The sequence below is a fragment of the Thalassophryne amazonica genome, chromosome 18 (genome assembly GCF_902500255.1).
Source record: "Thalassophryne amazonica chromosome 18, fThaAma1.1, whole genome shotgun sequence".
Taxonomy (NCBI): Eukaryota; Metazoa; Chordata; class Actinopteri; order Batrachoidiformes; family Batrachoididae; genus Thalassophryne; species Thalassophryne amazonica.
The window spans coordinates 58,641,180-58,661,531 of record NC_047120.1 but is presented as its reverse complement, the minus strand read 5'-3'; the positions used below and the strand labels follow the sequence as shown (position 1 = coordinate 58,661,531).

Genomic DNA, 20,352 nt, shown 5'->3' with positions numbered 1-20,352 from the left:
TTATATTATGAAATCTAGCTAATCTAATTAAACAGTTTTTTTCTGAGTTCATGGCCTTATTATTTCATCTATCATCTACATAATAGATAAAATTTAGGATCCTACAGTACGTTCTCACAGGTGAATATAAAATTTCGAGAATAACACAAAGTGCAAGACTTATCTCTGTTGTGGACCTCAAAATAATTAATTAAATAAACAGAATAATGACAGAAAATGTCTAATACTGAAAAAGATAACAAAAACTATGAATCCAGAAGCTGAGGTTTTCAGTTTTAACAAAGCTGGTGGCATCTTTAAAATAAAATATCATGTAAAAGACCAGTTCTGGATTTAAAAATATAATTCCAAAGTCACATTTGGAAATATAGAGATTTAAATGCTGCAATTGAAATCAGACAATTAATATTATGAAAGTACGTTATTAAATCAGTGCTATTTATTCCAAAGAGTTACTTATTGTAGGATAAAATTGAAGTTTTTCATAAAAGTGCAAGGGGTAGCCATGATAACGCCTCGCGTAGTGTTTCATGGGTAATGTAGTTATTTTTGTCTGATCAAAATGAGGCGCGCGGAAATCTGTAGGCGATCCGTCGTGACGCCGTATCCTGCGTGCAGTTTTGACACTAAAATGATTAGCTTTTTATGCCTACAGGCCCATTTCGCGACGCGGTAACGTTATTTATGTCGTGGTTATGGAAGGACGACGTTGTGTGGAGACTTTGGCACACTTTGGCTGTTGCTGGACTCCCGGTTCGCCGATCTTCAGGCGTGTTTTCGGGACAGATGTTCTGCTCTGCCTCAGCAGCAGCGACCAGCTCCACGTTTTCAGCCTACAAGAGAGAAAACTCAAGGTAAAGTCACTGAACGTCACAAAAAATAGCTCCTACTCTGGAGTAAAGACATTTATTTTGTTTGTGTCGTTTTGTTGCAGGCGGTTCTGCTCTTTCCCAGTTCTGTGTCTGATCTGGTTTGGAGTCACGATAAACGTTTGATGTATGTCGCCTGTAAAAGCGGAGTTTACTGTGTCCAGTTACAGTCTCTGCTGTCCAGGTATGAAACAAAAACTAAATTGTCAACTAATGCCAGTTAGAGGTGGGCGGATCGATCCTAATATCGATAACATCGATACCATCGATACCAACGCTGGAATTGATATTGAACGATCCTCGTGTAAAAAGACGATACTCAAGCTTTTTTCTCTCCCGTACGCACTGACTGCTGCACACGCAGATTCATCAAAGTCTACTCTCTGTCTGTAAGAGCAGCGCTGCGCTGTTACACAACACGGAGCAGCGCACCCTTGTATTGTGGTTTGTCAGCCCTCTACCTCAGGAGATTTTGTTTTAAGTTGTGTTGAGTGATTTTTTTTTTTTTTTAAACAAAAATGTTGAGTCTGATAATAAAGTATTTTGTTGTCACGTACAATGTTTGGCGAAATGATATCCTAGGTCTTTTGGATCCTTTGGATCTATGAAGCTTAAATATGAAAAAGTATCGGTATCAATATTGGCGATACTGGGCCTGTATTTACTTGGTATCGGATCAATATCAAGATTCCTGGTATTGCCCACCTGTAGCCAGTGTCACAAAATCAAAGACTTGAATCAACAACAAAAGCAGGCTGAGCTCCCCTCCGCCCCCTAGAGGACAAGTGGGTATAGACGTTAGCTGAACACGAAAATCAGCATATTATTTTCTGGTGCAAATTACATCTTGTTGCTGCACAATACATTACACATAATTAGAGTCTGACGGATAGGGATTTTTTTTCAGGGGGCCAATGCTGTAACAATTTTTTTTTTATGATACCGATATATGTACCGATATGTATAAAAAAAAAATAGTGAATGTTTCTAACATTTTGTTACGGAACTCTTATGGAAAAGAAATATAATTGAATATACGTCTTAAAGTTTAAACATGACATTTATTATAAATACTGTAATCATAAATATAAGCAGCAACCAATATATATATATATATATATATATATATATATATATATATATCATGTCGCCTTTACCCAGCAGGTGTGGTGGCCAAGTGGTTAATGCACTTGGTTTCAGTGCAGAAGGTTCCGGGTTCAAATCCCACCACTGCCACATTTCTCCATGTAATGTGGAGTTGCGTCAGGAAGGGCATCCGGCGTAAAACCTGTGCCAATTCAACATGCAGATCCACCTTGGGTTTGCTGTGGCGACCCCGAGTGCAAACAAGGGAGCAGCCAAAGGGACTTACTATGTTGCCTTTACCCCATATTGGTAGTCGCTATGTTGTATCACTCAGCATTTGCAGAAAATAGACTTCTCATCTATTTTGGCCCCGTGTAACTGGCAGCATAGTGACCACTTGTCACTTGTTCCTGTAAAACAATTGAAAATGATTGGCAGCTGGTTGCTTTACAACTGCCTCTGGAAGGTAATGTGACCAAGGGGTAATGCAGGTCCCAGCCATGCTTGACAGCTTTCTAAGCATTGCTATTTGTTGCTCTCTGCTGGTGAAACTATGTAATGACACCATTTCCAACAGCAAAAGTGTTTTATGCATTGTATATTTGGTAGAGTAAAGTTTTCATATCAGCAAAAATAACACGGATACAATATGTTTGCCAGCCAATATATCGGTCAGGCTTTCCACGTAATGTGACCTTTGACCACGACAGGTTCCAAAGCTCCTCAGATGATGCTTCATCAGGACCAGCTGAGCTGAAGATCTCCTCTGAGGGTCTTGCTGTTGGAGAAGACGTGTTGGCGTTGATCGTGGCTAGCTCCATGCTGTTAACTGTGTCGCAGAGAGACGCCGTCTGGTTGTTGAGTGTGTACAAGACGTCAGAAGAGTCTGGCAACTGTGAGAGTCTCTGTGAATTCAGCCTGCCGTTGGTCTCAGCTGCTTTGCAAGACAGCAATGGGCAGAACCAGAACAGAGGACTGAGGAAGCCTGTGTTGGTTTGCATCCATTGTTCCGATCAATCGACGCCATTTTCCTCCTCTTCCTCTTCTTCAAATGTGACATTAACTGACTTGCATATCCACCTCAAGCCCCTCCTTTTCAAATTAGTATTTGGGATTGACGCTGCTCTCGCCAAATCACCTGTAATTATGTGCGGACTCCCTGACGGACGCTTGTGCTTCTTTCCTTTACGCCTTCCGGGGTCACAGCTCCGAGTCTTGCACAGCCTGGAGCAGCCAGTCATCTTCATTGGTGCATCTGCTCTCATGGAAACTGGCCTCCAGCCTGCACAGTATTTGGTGGCAGTGGGTGAACTGGGTCGGGTGGTGCTGATCAGCACCTCCAAGGCCGGCCTAGAGGGAACGGACAACGTGGCAGGTTTGACTGAGGGATGTGTCCCAGGACCTGTGGCATGTGGCTGTGTGGATGAACGCCGTCTTTTTTATAGCACTGGTTCAGATCTTCTGGTTCTGGATCTAGCTGCTGGGAGCGATAAGGATTTGGGTTCCAGTAAATTGGCAGCAGTACTTCAGAGCATCACTAGCTTAAATGTGTGCAGAGTCATCGCTTTGGCTGCAGATACGCACAACGTTGGAGGTAAGAACGGCCATGCATAGTGTCAGGAAAGGCCCAGAAGCTGTGTAAAATATATATTTTTTCTTTTCAGATGCAATATGAAGATTTTAAATGGTTTCTACTAGAGCCCGACCGATATATCGCCCGGGCGATATTATTGGCCGATACAAGCCCTTTTCAAAGTATTTACTATCGGCCAAAAGTTTGCTGATAGAACACCGATAATTTCTCAGAAATAGAACAGTTACTGAAATAATGTTTGTGTTGGCAATGTAAAATGTCCTTGACCAATTTTATTCACTTTATACATGCTTCCCTTAGGCAGTATTATTAGACGGCATTGCTTAAATTTTCATTGTTACGCAGATGATACCCAGCTTTATCTATCCATGAAGCCAGAGGACACACACCAATTAGCTAAACTGCAGGATTGTCTTACAGACATAAAGACATGGATGACCTCTAATTTCCTGCTTTTAAACTCAGATAAAACTGAAGTTATTGTACTTGGCCCCACAAATCTTAGAAACATGGTGTCTAACCAGATCCTTACTCTGGATGGCATTACCCTGACCTCTAGTAATACTGTGAGAAATCTTGGAGTCATTTTTGATCAGGATATGTCATTCAAAGCGCATATTAAACAAATATGTAGGACTGCTTTTTTGCATTTACGCAATCTCTCTAAAATTAGAAAGGTCTTGTCTCAGAGTGATGCTGAAAAACTAATTCATGCATTTATTTCCTCTAGGCTGGACTATTGTAATTCATTATTATCAGGTTGTCCTAAAAGTTCCCTGAAAAGCCTTCAGTTAATTCAAAATGCTGCAGCTAGAGTACTAACGGGGACTAGAAGGAGAGAGCATATCTCACCCATATTGGCCTCTCTTCATTGGCTTCCTGTTAATTCTAGAATAGAATTTAAAATTCTTCTTCTTACTTATAAGGTTTTGAATAATCAGGTCCCATCTTATCTTAGGGACCTCATAGTACCATATCACCCCAATAGAGCGCTTCGCTCTCAGACTGCAGGCTTACTTGTAGTTCCTAGGGTTTGTAAGAATAGAATGGGAGGCAGAGCCTTCAGCTTTCAGGCTCCTCTCCTGTGGAACCAGCTCCCAATTCAGATCAGGGAGACAGACACCCTCTCTACTTTTAAGATTAGGCTTAAAACTTTCCTTTTTGCTAAAGCTTATAGTTAGGGCTGGATCAGGTGACCCTGAACCATCCCTTAGTTATGCTGCTATAGACTTAGACTGCTGGGGGGTTCCCATGATGCACTGAGTGTTTCTTTCTCTTTTTGCTCTGTATGCACCACTCTGCATTTAATCATTAGTGATTGATCTCTGCTCCCCTCCACAGCATGTCTTTTTCCTGGTTCTCTCCCTCAGCCCCAACCAGTCCCAGCAGAAGACTGCCCCTCCCTGAGCCTGGTTCTGCTGGAGGTTTCTTCCTGTTAAAAGGGAGGTTTTTACGTAATTATTGTATGGCCTTGCCTTACAATATAAAGCGCCTTGAGGCAACTGTTTGTTGTGATTTGGCGCTATATAAATAAAATTGATTGATTGATTGATTGATAGATGGAGCTCTGACTCCATTCAACTGAGAGCTGCTTACACCCCTGCTTAAATGTGTTCATCACCGGCCCCCATAGTTCGCTGTCACACTGCACTGATCGGCTGACAAAAGCGTACAAGTAAGTTTATAAGGATGTTGTTTGTAATAACTTTGCGATTACATTCACCCCACATTTCTCCCGTTTCAGTTCAACTCAGTTTGATTAACTCAGTTTATGTAGTAATGTGTCAAATGTGCTTCATTGTGTCGGTCATGTTTTTTATTAAGCCCACGTTGTGTAGACCTTATTTCTAGCATGAAAAACTTGTTTACTGCTAAGAGGTTAAAACATTCAGATTCACTGGTCGTCCGGAAGGGTTCTGGGAATTACTGCCATTCGCCATTAACCATCTGGGGCCGACGGTGTCGTATAGGACGGCTCGGACTAAGCTTTACTAAATTGTAAATAACTTTTTAATGATATGAGATAGAAAATTATTATTATTTTTATTTTTTTTTTGCTGAAAAGTTAACTCCGCAGACTTTCGATCCACCGTCAGCCATCTTGGTACTCCTCATAGAAGATGTGTGATGACATGTGCAATGTGAGTGTCCAATCGGAATTGGTTCTCCATCACATGGTTTTCCAAAATCCAATCGTAGGGCAGATTTACCTCACGTGATATGACAAACATCGTTTTCAGGAGTGATATCTTACCAATTGGCCCGTTTGAATAGCCCCCTAACTGCTTCAATTGCATTTTTGAATTTTTTGAACTTGAAAATTCTTCTCTGTTATAAAGTTAATCAATATGAGGATAAAGCTTCAGCTTTTAGCTCATACCTTTTTTGTTAAGGGTCCAAAAAAGAACATTTTATTCATTTAAAAAATAAATAAATAATAATATCGGCTGATTTATCGGCTATCGACAAATCAGCCGATTTATCGATTATTGGCAATTTTTTTTCATCCAAATATCGTTATCGGCATCGGCCTCAAAAAAATCCATATCGATCGGGCTCTAGTTTCTACCTTTCAAACAGATACGACACTTTGGAGACAACATGTATTAAACATGGTGGAAGGGTTGTGTGCTAGGGAAGAATAAAATGGTAAATCTGGTGGACTTTGATGCACCAGATCAATCCTAACAGCAGCTTTGTTTTCCGTATGTAGTATCCTATAGCTGTAGCTATGTAGATGATAGAAATTAAGAGCAAATGTGGTTGTCAGTGAGGGAGACTGTTTTCACACGTAACTGTTCTAAACCATAGCAGAAAACCTATTTTGTGATGGTTTTACAGTGGTTACGTTCTAAAACTCAGATAACACTGTCATACTGCAACACAACCCTACAGAAAGTTTGTAGTAATATGACTGTAACAGACACTTCTTCCTTCTCTCATTTTTATCTCCGTCAATATACGTAGTTTTGAAGTTGCACATAGCTTGAAATGCCCTTGATTTTTTTTCTTTCAACTGCTTGTTTTTTTCTTAATCTGCTAAAATAAGTTTAGATCTCCACTGTGTGAGATTTAGGAGAGTTTATTAGCAGAAATGTAATATAGCATTCATGACCATCTGTATATAATTACTTCCAACATAGAATTGATGTGTTTTCATAAACTTAGAATGAACCCTTCATAACTACATGGAAGTGGCCCCCTCATGCCTTTTTGCGCTACCATGTTGATACAGTAGCCCAAAGTAGACATATTTATGTCATCTTTCATATTTTGCATCACGGCCCGGAAAACTAAAGAAAAATGAATAATAACGAGAGCAATCTGAGATTTCTGACATCTGCCAAGGGTTGACGAGGACTCAAAATAAAAGATATGTGATTGACATTGTGACCCAGACTTTACCTGGATCTGGATTCAACAATGCAATAATTGCATACTGATCCAGAATGGTCCGACTGATCAAGATGTTGCAATCTGATATTTAATTCACAAGTTGAAACAAAATGGTGTCTTCCTGATCTTGGTTTTACATCGAGATGTTGTATGTTTCTGCTGCAGAACCTGCATATTGATCTGGATCACTCCCAACATCCAACACTAACCGGATCTTTCTTTGTACAATAGACATGTGAATTCAATTTTGTCAAGATCCATCAAGCAGATTTGAGATGATTCTCGAAATGGTGAAAATGTAAGAAATTATCCAGAATTGGGATTTTGATTCCGTTCCACTCCAAAATTTAATGGAGTCTTTCATGGCCTTATGTCTATCTGTGGTGAAAATTTCATCTAAATCCGTGCAGTAGTTTTGACGTAATCCTTAAAAGTCTATAAAGTGAAATCTTGATCCAGAATTGAGATTCGGATCTGGATCACCTCTAAAATTTATTGGAGTCTTCCATGGCCTAATATCTATCTGTGGTGCAAATTTGGTGAGAATCTGTGAAGTCATGTTGACATAATCCTTCAAAGCCTACGTATATAAAGTGAATCTTGATCCAGAACCCAGATTTGGATCTGGATCAACTCTAAAATTTATTGGAGTCTTCCAAGGCCTAATATCTATCTGTGGTGCAAATTTGGTGAGCATCTGTGAAGTAGTTTTGAAGTAATCTTTCAAATCCTATACAAAGTGAAACCTTGATCCAGAATGCGGATTCAAATCTGGATCACCTCCAATGTTTCAGTGGAGTCTTCCTTGCCCTAATATCTATCTCTGGTGCAAATTTGGTGAGAATCTGTGAAGTAGTTTTGACGTAATCCTTCAAAGCATATATAAAGGGAAATCTTGATCCAGAATTGTGAAACAGAGGATTATATATGTTCCTTATCACAAGAGAAGGAAAAGGGAGCATGAATCCCTGTCGCCAAAGAAGTGAAAAAGTGAAGCGAAACAAATTGTGACAGCAATGACAGCCTAATGCAGTTTGCTACCTCAGCACTAGGTGACTCTAAATTCTACACACTGTAGCTTTAATAATAATTGTTTTGTTTCTTTGTTTTTCCCTCCAGGTATATCACTTAAATGCCAAACAGTTGCTTAAATTGGACAATTGTTTCATCTTAACCTTACGTTTTTTGCAAAGATTTTAAACAAAATTGCTTTTGCATAGCAGATGAAGTCCAGCTGGTGGCGCTGTCTGCCAGAGGCCAGCTCCAAAGGCTTACCCTGCCTATAAGGAGAGAAGACAAAGGGTTGCCCGTCCTCCCCTCCACGCAGCAGGGCCGAAGCATCAAGGACCTTCTATCTTCTATTGGAGATGTTTGTGAAAGGTGTCACAGAACCACAAACGTACAGTACAGTTTTACGAGTGCTGCAGCTGAAATCTTTTTAATGATACGTGTCCCTTCTGTTTGTTTCAGAGCTTCAGCTTTGAAAAGCACCATTAAATCCAAAAACCAGACTCTCAGGATCCTGAATCAGGTGCTCAACATCAGCTATCTGCTGCTATCTGGTCCCCATGGTGACCAACAGCCTCTCAGCCAGCAGAAGCCAATCAGATGTTACGCTGTGACCTCGTGGAACAGATTGCTTCAGAAAGACTCTTTGAACCTGACATGCGTGCTGGATAATAAGAGTCCTTATGTTCTGGATGGAGGCTGGACGCTGAGTCTCACTGTCTTTCCGCTGTCCCACTCTCACAATGCAGGACACGGAAGCACCTCCAGGAATTTTTCATTCCCGTTTGCCAGTCTTCCTTCAGGTGAGAAGTTTGAGGTTTCTTTACCGCTGGCTGTTGTAGGTGACGTGTCCTTCCCCTTTACCATGAGCTGCTTGCTCATTTTCTCGCTGACAAGTCTCGTGGGAGAAGAGGAGGTGCTGTGTCTCCCCGGCTCACAGGGCGGGTTCATCAGTTTGCCCTTAAACACGCTAACGGTGGATTGGATGGATGCCCTGCAGGTGAGCAGAGCTGCAGCTACCCACACGACAGAAAGCTTCCAACCGCAGGACACCACAGTGGCAGGAGACATCCGAGCTTTTGTGAGCTCGCGCCGCTTTCCACGCACCGGAAAGAGACGGGAAGTACAGGGGAGTTCTTCGAACTCTGAGCAAGAGCAGTATTCAGCAAACATACGGGTGTCATCTGAGTTACTGCAAGATACTCTGGGGTTTAACGGGTTAGGTTTCGACCCCAAAGGGCTAACAAAGTCAGCTTCTCCAAATTTGTGCTCATCTCTGTTGAAGTGGTTGTTATCTGAAGGTCCTGGAGGAGGGAAGATGGAGCACCAAGGTGGCAAGATCTCCCTGAATGGCTCAGAGGTCCGAGCTCGAGCTCCAAATGGCCACCGAGTAAAACTCACTGCGAAAGAGGTTAATCAGCACCGAGAAATTAATTAGCAAAGCTTTAATCTGTGTCTGTTAATGAAGATGGACTCAAGTGTTTAGAGGAATAATTGAACTATCATTTTCCAGGTAATTGTCGGAGAACAGGAGTCCCTGGATGCAGTGGAGATTCAGCTTGAGAGCTCGTCTGTGTCTGCTGTTTGCGGGATGCATCACGCTGTGCTGTGCCGGCTGCAGGTACGAGCCCCCGTGCTGACTGGTTGCCCAGAATTTTCAGAAAAAGCTAAACTTGTGTAGAAGGGGGAGGTGATGGTCTAGTTGGGTTAAAACATTGGGCTTGAGACCAGAGGATCCTCGGTTCAAATCCCAGCCTGACCAGAAAATTACTAAGGGCCCTTGGGCAAGGTCCTTTATCCCTTAGTTGCTCTTCGTGTGTAGTGGGTACCTTGTATGGCAGCACCCTCACATCGGGGTGAATGTGAGGCATTAGTGTGTAAAGCGCTTTGAGTGTCTGATGCAGATGGAAAAGCGCTATATAAATGTAGTCCATTTACCATTTAGAAGAGAGGTTGGCTACTAACATGTAGACCTGGGTTTGATTCCTACCATCTGCATTGTGCCAATCCACCCAGCTGGAACTAATATACAAATAATGAATATTTATGAGTTCAATGTAACGAATATTTAATTCGGTGAAACCTTGTTGAATTGTTTGTTCCAGCTTTCACCTCATGAAATATTCGTTCCATTGAAAGAATGTAAAAACATTCATTATTTGTTTTATATAACGGCTAAAGTAGATCCTTGTCATTTAATATTTTATTAATTCATAAACAACAGAAAAGGGATTTACATTTTGGTGTTCCACTGTAACGTGTAGTCCAGTGATGCTGTGCACTGACTTCGGACTTCCATAAAAAAAAATAAAATAAAAAAATTTGTAGTTCCTCAGTCCAGCCAAAAATCATGTCAGCGTTTCATGTGAACAGGTCTTCATGCATCCAGACGGCTTACAGCGGAGTGGATTTTGTGTGTATGTGTGTATGTTACAAGCAGCGTCAGTTAGCTCAATCAAATCATCGTGTTGTCCCGCACGCACGCACACACACGCAACCAGGTCGGTCGACTGTGTACATCCTCAGTGCAGCGAGAAAAAAAAATCACGTCAGAAATTAGTCCAGCTTTTCTTCTCTCTTCCTACTAACAGCCTCCAGACAGCACAGTGGATTTGTTGTGTGTGTGTGTGTGTGTGTGAATTAGCAGCGTCAGTTAGATCAATCAAATTATGTCTTGGGAGAGTCATGCATGCGCACGCACACACGCAACCTGTTCGGCGCTTGTACATGCGTGTACAACCAAAAAAGACTGTACATCTTCAGTGCAGCGAAAAAAAAAATCACGTCAGAAATTAGTCCAGCTTTTCATTCCAACTTCCTGCCTACAGACAGCACAGTGGGTTTGCTTTGTGTGTGTGTGTGTGTGTGTGCGCGCGCATGCGTGTTGTGTGTGTGTGTGTGTGTGGGCGCGCACATGTGCGTGCGCGATCACGTGTGCGCGCGTGCACGAGGACGTGCGTGTGTGTGTGCAGAGTGCAATGGTACCAAATGTATGGATCAAATTTGCACTCTAAATGGAACCAAACTGCACTCTAAATGCAATGCAACACAAATGGATTGAATTAATCCATGTCATGTGACATACAAGGATCCACTCAGCCGTTGTATAATAACTTGTGATGAACTGGTGTTCCATCCAGGTGGAGTCATAGACTCTAAACCACTTCAAACAGCACCACACAGTGGGCCTCAGGGCCTAAATTCAGGTGACTTTTAACTGATATTTTCAGGTTTTTAAATATATTTATGCAGTTTAATGCTACATAGCAACATTTGCAATCTTGTACACGGAGCAGATTGAGTTCATAATTTGGATTTATTACTATATACAAGATGCTGGAACTGGCCTTCTGGATGGGTTCCCTCGTTAGTCTCCTCACACAGAACTTCCCACTCCAGAAAGATTCACCATATAGTTTGTATTTCTTAAAGATTGCTGTATATAATGTGTAGAGTATCAGTTCATGTGAATCAGACACAAAACTGATATTAAGGCTCTTTGGTTCTTTTGAAAACCTGTATTGGCTTTTGAAAATCTTTTTGCCATTAATTGTTATATTTTAGGATTACCGAAAGACAGCCTTTGATAACGTCAGTCCTACTGGCTGTGGTTTTAAACAGATCACAAGAGAGACATTTGAGCGTTGCTCTGATATAAACTTTTTACAGTTATAGCCGCCGCAAAGATGGTGCCGCTTCCTCAGACTATCCCCGAGTGTTTCATCTCGGCTCAGTCTAATCATTGCAGTACTGCGCCTCCACTTTTTCACTTTTATTTCTTCCACTTTCTTCTTCTGTTTCTTAATACAGAGTTTGTTGCAGAACGCTCCTGAGAAGAGTGATTCCACAAAGAGTTTGCAGAGTTTAGCTGTAAGATGCGCAGTACAGCGGGCTGAAGTAAGACCTGATCAATTTAGTCACATACTGCAGCAAATAATATGATTATCGAACCAGATATTCAGTTATACTGGTGACATTTTAAAGTCTGTTTACAAATAATTTATTGATGGCGTTCTTGTTAAGGCATTAATTTATACATTATTTCATAACTAGCGTGTTGCCTGTGGGGTTCCACGGGCTCTAGTTTAGGTAGTGTTTATAAAATAGGGAGCTGATATTTTTCAAGGGTGGTAATAAATTATGCAAAGTTTCTATAAGTATTTGGAATGCGTGTGAGACCAGAATGTAATTATCAATGTCCATTGTTCACTGTTACGTAATATTCATAATTTCTCCAAAAATATTAGTCCTGTCAATCTTCTGTTGTGGCAAAATTTATCCTTGACCCCAAGTACATAAGCATACAAAATACCAAATGTCAGCTCTCCCCAGTTTATCCGTGATCAAAGTTATACCCTCGTACGCATACATGTACACAGAGGCCACTTGGCTTTTAATATATAGATTTGTAAAAATACTGATCGCCACAAATTAATTTCTTAACTCCTAATTCTTTGTTAGCATTTAGTGTGTAGGATTTATAGATATTTATTAGCAAACTTGGACTGTAGCATCTGTTCATTAGTGCGTAATTAGGAATCACACGTTTTGAAAACCTGAGAATGAACCATTCTGATCTCCATCACTAAAGAAGTGAAAACGTGAAGGGAAATAAAACCGAGGGTGTAATGCAATCTGAAACCCCTCCACTAGATGGCGCTAAATCCTATTATGACATTAACCAACATGAATGGTAATTAATGATTGCTAAACACATTAGTTAATGCCTCATTAACTGTGAATTAATACTTATTACTGCATTAACTAATGTCAGTTAATGCACCCTGATTGTAAAGTGTTACTGTTATATTTTGGGAACGTAGCAGTAGTCGAGTGCCAGTTGTACATTTCTTTAAGCTTGTTTTGTGTAATTGTAATTTGTGTAAAATATAAGATAAAAATCTTGGCGTGTGAAAGTTTTGACGAGCCAGTATTTGATATATCATGTTGGTCCATGTACCATAAAAACAAAAAATGAAAAATCAACTAAACATAAAAACAAAAAATGAAAAATCAAACCATTATTCGTTTTTTCGTTTTCAATTTGAAAACAAAAAAATGGAAAAATGAATCGTTTTTTCATTATTTCATTTTTCATTCTTAATTGAAAATCAATTGAACGAAAGGTACACGGCCCCATGTTGTCAGACTGTTTTCGTGGACTGACTTTACATAATCATAATCATGACAATGAATAAATGAATAAATAAAATCTGACTTTGTTTTTTTTTTTTCTGTTCCGATCAGCGTTTGTTACAGCAAATCCAGCAAAGTCGTGTCACGGAGGCGTTTGACACGGACATGCCCTCGAGCCAGATGACTCGATCTCTTTTCAGCGTCTACCGAGAGCTCAGAGAAAATCCTCTCCTCATAATTTAATGTTGCTCTCAGCGGTCCAGGTTCCTTTAAGAGCCAGTCACAGTTCCACAAGTGCCGGAGAACAGTCGCTTCTTTCCTCCTTCACCTCAGCGGGCACCCGCCTGAGAAGAAACTCTCCTGACAACCTGAATCAAAAACCGCTGGGGACAAGTGAGTAAATGTGTGGATGGTGGCTCCGGGACAGGACCAGCTGAAAGAACGGAATTCGTAACTATATTTGTTGTATGTTGTTTACTGGTGAAAATCAGACATTGCAAAAAATAAAAGCCACACATGGCAATTTATTTTTAATACTCCTTTAAGAAAATTGAAATAAGAAGCACTGAAAAAAGAACAGAGGAAAAGAAATGAGCTACTTTCTGTTGCAGTCTGAAAGTAATCCTTTCTGAAATATACTCAGTTACAAACTGCTAATGTTTCTACAAGTAACTGTATCATCTAATAAGCCCAGACACAATAAATCCTTTCAAGGCTTGTCCGAGCACGCAGTGCTGTTTAAATGACAGGGACAGATACCAGGGCAAACCATGACACTGGGCACAAAAGGGCTGGATTAACCCGCACGGAATGTCAACCAATCAAGAGTAGCACTGGTCCTTTAAAGTGAAATGTATCTGTACACAGTGCTATGGTATTGGATGTGCCAGCCACCAAAGCTCCCTGAGGTGAAGTAATAAGATTAAGTTTTATATTTTTCCACGCTTGTTGTCATGATTTAGAGAACAAGGGTGCTGAGCGTATATTAAAAATATATACTGCGTTAGGTGGAAATTGGCAATGACACTGGTGATGCATTGTGCACCACATTGGACCGGATGGAATACAGAGCCCTAAGAGGTTGAGTGACATGTTTTGTATTTGGGCTGCATGTAACTTTTATTTTCATAATCTATTAATTGATCAGTTATCTTCTCTATTCATTGATTAGTTGTTAGGTCCATAAAATGCCACAAAATGGTGAAAAATGTTGATTAATGTTATCCAGAGCCCAAGACGATGACTTCAAATGTCTTTTTTTGTCCATAGCCAAAATATTGTCCAAGAGATTCAGTTAGCTAGCAGAGAGGAGTAAAGCAGTAGTAAAATAAACCAGAAAATGTTTACAATTAAGAAGCTAAAATCAAAGAATTTTGATACTATTTTTAAAAAATTAACTCAATGATTTATCGATTATGAAAATAGTCATATTTTGATATGGGTATAAATGATGATTGGTTTAATACTTGTTGGCTCTCGCCTTGTGTTTTTTTTCCCATTGTTGAGAATTCAGAATTCTGTGCTTTGCTTAGAAGAGGTATGAATTATTAAGCGAAACTGTCACTGGGGTTAAAAACTCAAGAGGAACACTTCAAATCGGAGGTTCATTCACACGATGACCCATTAAGATGAATCTACTCAAAATGTCCATCAGGAATTTCTTGGCTGAATATGCACGGCCACTTCCTCTGCATGTTTTTCTCCGCGTTTAATTCCCTTGTCTTTGGAAGTCCTCATAAACATCCTATTTTCAGCATGAAAGAGGAAAACCCACATTCAGTCTACACCTTTTTGTCGACGATTTGCTGTTCTCTATTTCAAAATACCACTGAGTTTGACAGATCACACATTGATGCCTGTCCTTCACCATTGATCACTCAGGTCAGTACTCCCACAGAGCTGAGCTACTCAGGCTCAGTCCATCTGCCTTCAGTGTTCCACCTTGGTCACCCCGTAGATATTTGCCATTTTTGCTACGGATGGCAAGGCGACCATGTTCCAGCAGCTCCAGAGTGAAGTCCTCGGGTGCCTCACCGTCTGAGCACACCACCCCAGCACTGTTCACATACCAGAATCGCCCATTCAAACCTGCAGGATTGAAACCAGAAGGACACTTTAATTAAATCACAGAAGTACTGGATCTGCTGTTTTCTACAGTGATCTCACAGCAATCATTTTACTTTTGATATCTGTTATTATTATTATTATTACTTTTTGAAGAATTCAGACGATGTTCCTGCCAGTTTATTTTTAATGAAGAATTGAAGTGAAACTCATTTGCAGGATTTTACCATTTGTAATTGTTTTCTAGAATCCAATAAAGTTTGGAGTTTTTCTAGAAATCATACAGGTGTTGATTTGTTGTGGGCATGAACTAGGGGAAGATTCATGAGCACCAGTCCTCCTGCAGCTGGATGTCCTTCCTGATAGCAGTGAGAACACTGTTGTCTGAGTGGTCTATGCTTTGGGCATGGGGCATTGAGTTGCTTCAGGTTGAATGGAGGGCTCCTTGTGGGACTTTGGCTGTAGAACCTTGGCTTCCATGCACCTTTGGGTTTGTTGGGTTGCTTATTGGAATGAGGATGTTTCAGCATGTTCCGACTGAGTACAATTGATGGGTGGCGGGGATGGATCCCATTGGGTGTCATGATTGGGACTTGGGAACCTCCTGGGGTCTCCACTTTGGCTACTGAACCTTGGCCCTCCTAGGGTACCTGCAGCTATGGGTTTGTTGCTTGGCTGTACACCACAGGGTCATGAGGTCCTTCTACACCATTAAGTGTCTAGACTTAAGGAATCCACAACCCACAAATGGCTGAAATCTTATTTGAATTATTATGACAAGATGAGGACTGATTGCACTAATGGCACACAGTTTTGTGTGATTGAGTAATGTGCTCATTTGATGTCCCTTCTTCAAGAAAAAGCTTATTTTGAGAGGTGGCCAAATATGCACCCTGACCTTTAATGTGATAGGCCCCGTTACTGAAATGCAGAGTGAAAATATCATAGATTGATCTGCTGGCGTTCAGTGTGTTGGAGTTCCTGTGGTGGCAGATGAAACCGTTCTCTCCTCTCAGGATCAGCATGGGCCGGTTGATCAGTTTCAAAGTGAGCTGCTCGTCCTCACCTGAAAAGGAAATTAAACCACAGTGTGGAACTGATCCAATTTGAAATTTGACAGAAGAGGTAGCACACAAGCTGGACCTCAAATTCTCTCTCACCTATGAAGTCACTGACAGCAAGCAGTTGGCCATTTTTCTTGGTACAGATGTACTTTCCGTTATTGGCTTTTATCGCCACCTTGTGGCCAAGCCACTCCACTGCAAACATGGTGTTTGCTGACCTGCAGTTTGGGCATCAGAAGAGAAAACACATTTTCACTGGTGCTATATGCAGTTTTTTTTTTGCATGTGCTTCCCCCTCTGGAAACGAGGTTAATGTGGTGCACTGCAAACTCATCTGCAGAACAGCTAATTTTGTGAACCCATAATCTGAAAACAATAATAGTTTTGGTTTTACTTCAGACAGTCGATACACAAGCGCCCACTCACACGTCTGTGGCGGTGGTCTGGATGCCTCCGTGAGCTACCAGGTCCCAGTAGTTTCCTTGACTGGTACGGAAGGTACACTTTTTAGTCTCCTTGTCGATCTCCATCTGGAATGTCTCCATGTCTGTCTCGTCTTCCTGATTGGCTGCAAGGCTTGTTCCTGTGAGGGACACGGTGAGCGCATTCTGTCATTAATGCATCACAAAGCCAAAAGCATGACATCATAGAGGGCTACATGTTGTGAAAGTGTAGGTACACGGACCCACAACAGGGGGCGCAATGGACGGACAATGGAGGAAGGTGAATAACAAGGTTTACTATTGTGAAACGAGCAGAATGAATACAACAATCACAATTTGGGGTCGAATCCGCTGGTGTCGTGTGGGCAGGCTCGAAGGTAGGAGACGTCCGTCTCAGTCGAACCGAAACCACCCAGATCTCCTCTGCCACCGAACCCTGGAAATACTGGAACCGCCAAGTCCCGAAGTCCCAGGTGGCCACTGCCTCCGCTCGTCGGATCCGGTACTGCTGGCGGGAGAGAGCAACAACACAGGCGTGGATGCGACAGCACCCAGTAACGGAGAGGGGAGAAGCCGCCTCCACCTCTAGTCACAATATGGCAGGCAGGTGAGTACTTATCCAAGCAATTTAGCTTTCAGTAATCAGCAGTCCTGAAAAGGTTTAACAAGTCTTTTAATCAGAATATAAATGCAGAGTACGTTACCTCAGTCTAAAGGCGATATCTCGGCACTGAGGTGGAGACGCCGTCCTCCTGATATACCTCTGTGCTGAGTGGAACAGCTGTGTCCAGTGATGGGTGACAGCTGTCACCCAGGCTGCTCCCATAAGGCGGCAGCGCCCTCTGGTGCCTGGAGCCCGCACTCCAGGCAGGGCGCCCTCTGGTGGTGGTGGGCCAGCAGTACCTCCTCTTCAGCGGCCCACACAACACTACATTTTAATTAATAAATAATATTCACGTGTTTAATGCTGAACAAGTTGAATGTTACTACGTTTAAGACTCAGGTACTTGACAGTGAAGCAGAGGTATAAAAAGAACTTCACTTGTATGTGAACCAAAACCAGAAGAATGCCTGAACTAGATTCTGCTTATTTCTTTGACCCTGCTTGCACAGGATGAAGAAAACTCTTCTGGTGTGTGTGTGTGTGTGTTGGGGGTGGGGGTGCTTAAAACCACCAATATGGAGAGGTTCTACTTTGAGGATGGACAGCTATACCATGTACGAAAGCTACACGTCACATACTAAAGATCGTTAAGGAAATAAATTCCAACAGATTGAAACCACTCTAATCTGGGGAGGAAGGTTGAGGGTTGGGGGGCTCAAAACAACATGTTGCTAATCAGATTGTATCTTTATACACAGCTTTGCTCAGCATGTAGGATGGTTAATCATGTCTGATCATTAGTTTGAAGTGTATAGTCGCGGTAAATGGGAGGAGGTATTATACAGTCGGTACATGTGTAAGGTAGTTCACGGTCTATAATTGTGACAGACTGACGTGTGAAGGTCAAGGTTGCCCACAAATTTGGTTTAGTGCACCGCTTGATGACAACATGACCATGCGCCGTGTGTAACAACAACTACAACACACTTATAGTACAATGCATCCGGAAAGTATTCACAGTGCTTCACTTTTTCCACATTTTATGTTACAGCCTTATAACAAAATGGAGTAAATTCATTTTTTTCCCCCTCAAAATTCTACACAAAACACCCCATAATGACAACATGAAAAATGTTTTTTGAAATTTTTGCTAATTTATTAAAAATAAAAACTAAGAAATCACACGTACATACAGTAGTGTTCAGAATAATAGTAGTGCTATGTGACTAAAAAGATTAATCCAGGTTTTGAGTATATTTCTTATTGTTACATTGGAAACAAGGTACCAGTAGATTCAGTAGATTCTCACAAATCCAACAAATCAAATCAAATCAATTTTATTTATATAGCGCCAAATCACAACAAACAGTTGCCCCAAGGCGCTTTATATTGTAAGGCAAGGCCATACAATAATTACGGAAAACCCCAACGGTCAAAACGACCCCCTGTGAGCAAGCACTTGGCAACAGTGGGAAGGAAAAACTCCCTTTTAACAGGAAGAAACCTCCAGCAGAACCAGGCTCAGGGAGGGGCAGTCTTCTGCTGGGACTGGTTGGGGCTGAGGGAGAGAACCAGGAAAAAGACATGCTGTGGAGGGGAGCAGAGATCAATCACTAATGATTAAATGCAGAGTGGTGCATACAGAGCAAAAAGAGAAAGAAACACTCAGTGCATCATGGGAACCCCCCAGCAGTCTAAGTCTATAGCAGCATAACTAAGGGATGGTTCAGGGTCACCTGATCCAGCCCTAATATTAAGCTTTAGCAAAAAGGAAAGTTTTAAGCCTAATCTTAAAAGTAGAGAGGGTGTCTGTCTCCCTGATCTGAATTGGGAGCTGGTTCCACAGGAGAGGAGCCTGAAAGCTGAAGGCTCTGCCTCCCATTCTACTCTTACAAACCCTAGGAACTACAAGTAAGCCTGCAGTCTGAGAGCGAAGTGCTCTATTGGGGTGATATGGTACTATGAGGTCCCTAAGATAAGATGGGACCTGATTATTCAAAACCTTATAAGTAAGAAGAAGAATTTTAAATTCTATTCTAGAATTAACAGGAAGCCAATGAAGAGAGGCCAATATGGGTGAGATATGCTCTCTCCTAGTCCCTGTTAGCACTCTAGCTGCAGCATTTTGAATTAACTGATGGCTTTTCAGGGAACTTTTAGGACAACCTGATAATAATGAATTACAATAGTCCGGCCTAGAGGAAATAAATGCATGAATTAGTTTTTCAGCATCACTCTGAGACAAGACCTTTCTAATTTTAGAGATATTGCGCAAATGCAAAAAAGCAGTCCTACATATTTGTTTAATATGCGCATTGAATGACATATCCTGATCAAAAATGACTCCAAGATTTCTCACAGTATTACTAGAGGTCAGGGTAATGCCATCCAGAGTAAGGATCTGGTTAGACACCATGTTTCTACGATTTGTGGGGCCAAGTATAATAACTTCAGTTTTATATGAGTTTAAAAGCAGGAAATTAGAGGTCATCCATGTCTTTATGTCTGTAAGACAATCCTGCAGTTTAGCTAATTGGTGTGTGTCCTCTGGCTTCATGGATAGATAAAGCTGGGTATCATCTGCGTAACAATGAAAATTTAAGCAATGCTGTCTAATAATACTGCCTAAGGGAAACATGTATAAAGTGAATAAAATTGGTCCTAGCACAGAACCTTGTGGAACTCCATAATTAACCTTAGTCTGTGAAGAGGATTCCCCATTTACATGAACAAATTGTAATCTATTAGATAAATATGATTCAAACCACCGCAGCGCAGTGCCTTTAATACCTATGGCATGCTCTAATCTCTGTAATAAAATTTTATGGTCAACAGTATCAAAAGCAGCACTGAGGTCTAACAGAACAAGCACAGAGATGAGTCCACTGTCTGAGGCCATAAGAGGATCATTTGTAACCTTCACTAATGCTGTTTCTGTACTATGATGAATTCTAAAACCTGACTGAAACTCTTCAAATAGACCATTCCTCTGCAGATGATCAGTTAGCTGTTTTACAACTACCCTTTCAAGAATTTTTGAGAGAAAAGGAAGGTTGGAGATTGGCCTATAATTAGCTAAGATAGCTGG

The 20,352-nt window shown here is 41.2% G+C and overlaps 2 protein-coding genes across 4 annotated transcripts in view; one reads left to right on the top strand and one right to left on the bottom strand.

Moving 5' to 3' along the window:
* The first annotated feature begins 606 nt into the window (after positions 1-606).
* faap100 (FA core complex associated protein 100) lies at positions 607-14,106 on the top strand. Of its 2 annotated transcripts, none has more exons than XM_034194171.1 (8): positions 607-854; positions 935-1,053; positions 2,666-3,549; positions 8,169-8,325; positions 8,416-9,364; positions 9,467-9,574; positions 11,764-11,850; positions 13,201-14,106. In XM_034194171.1, exons 1-8 carry the CDS (start codon positions 696-698, stop codon positions 13,330-13,332), a joined length of 2,595 nt encoding a protein of 864 aa, XP_034050062.1. In that variant the 5' UTR covers positions 607-695; the 3' UTR covers positions 13,333-14,106. The 2 variants fall into 2 exon arrangements, with proteins under 2 accessions (XP_034050062.1, XP_034050061.1); XM_034194170.1 differs by having other exon boundaries at positions 8,166-8,325.
* Positions 14,107-14,244: 138 nt separating this feature from the next.
* fscn2b (fascin actin-bundling protein 2b, retinal) overlaps positions 14,245-20,352 on the bottom strand; it is a 33,884-nt gene continuing 27,776 nt past the window's right edge. For both annotated transcript variants that reach the window (XM_034194173.1, XM_034194174.1), the window contains 4 exons: positions 16,644-16,800; positions 16,314-16,435; positions 16,052-16,219; positions 14,245-15,177 (listed from right to left, as the gene is read on the bottom strand). In XM_034194173.1, coding sequence (XP_034050064.1) covers positions 14,972-15,177; positions 16,052-16,219; positions 16,314-16,435; positions 16,644-16,800 — 653 coding nt within the window. In that variant the 3' untranslated portion in view covers positions 14,245-14,971. The remainder of the gene's footprint in view (positions 15,178-16,051; positions 16,220-16,313; positions 16,436-16,643; positions 16,801-20,352) is intronic.

Coding starts and splice junctions, on each gene's coding strand:
- faap100 (XM_034194170.1), top strand. CDS start 696: ATGGAAGGACGACGTTGTGTGGAGACTTTGGCACACTTTGGCTGTTGC. Junction 855..934: donor TACAAGAGAGAAAACTCAAG/GTAAAGTCACTG, acceptor GTTTTGTTGCAG/GCGGTTCTGCTCTTTCCCAG. Junction 8,326..8,415: donor ATTGGAGATGTTTGTGAAAG/GTGTCACAGAAC, acceptor TGTTTGTTTCAG/AGCTTCAGCTTTGAAAAGCA.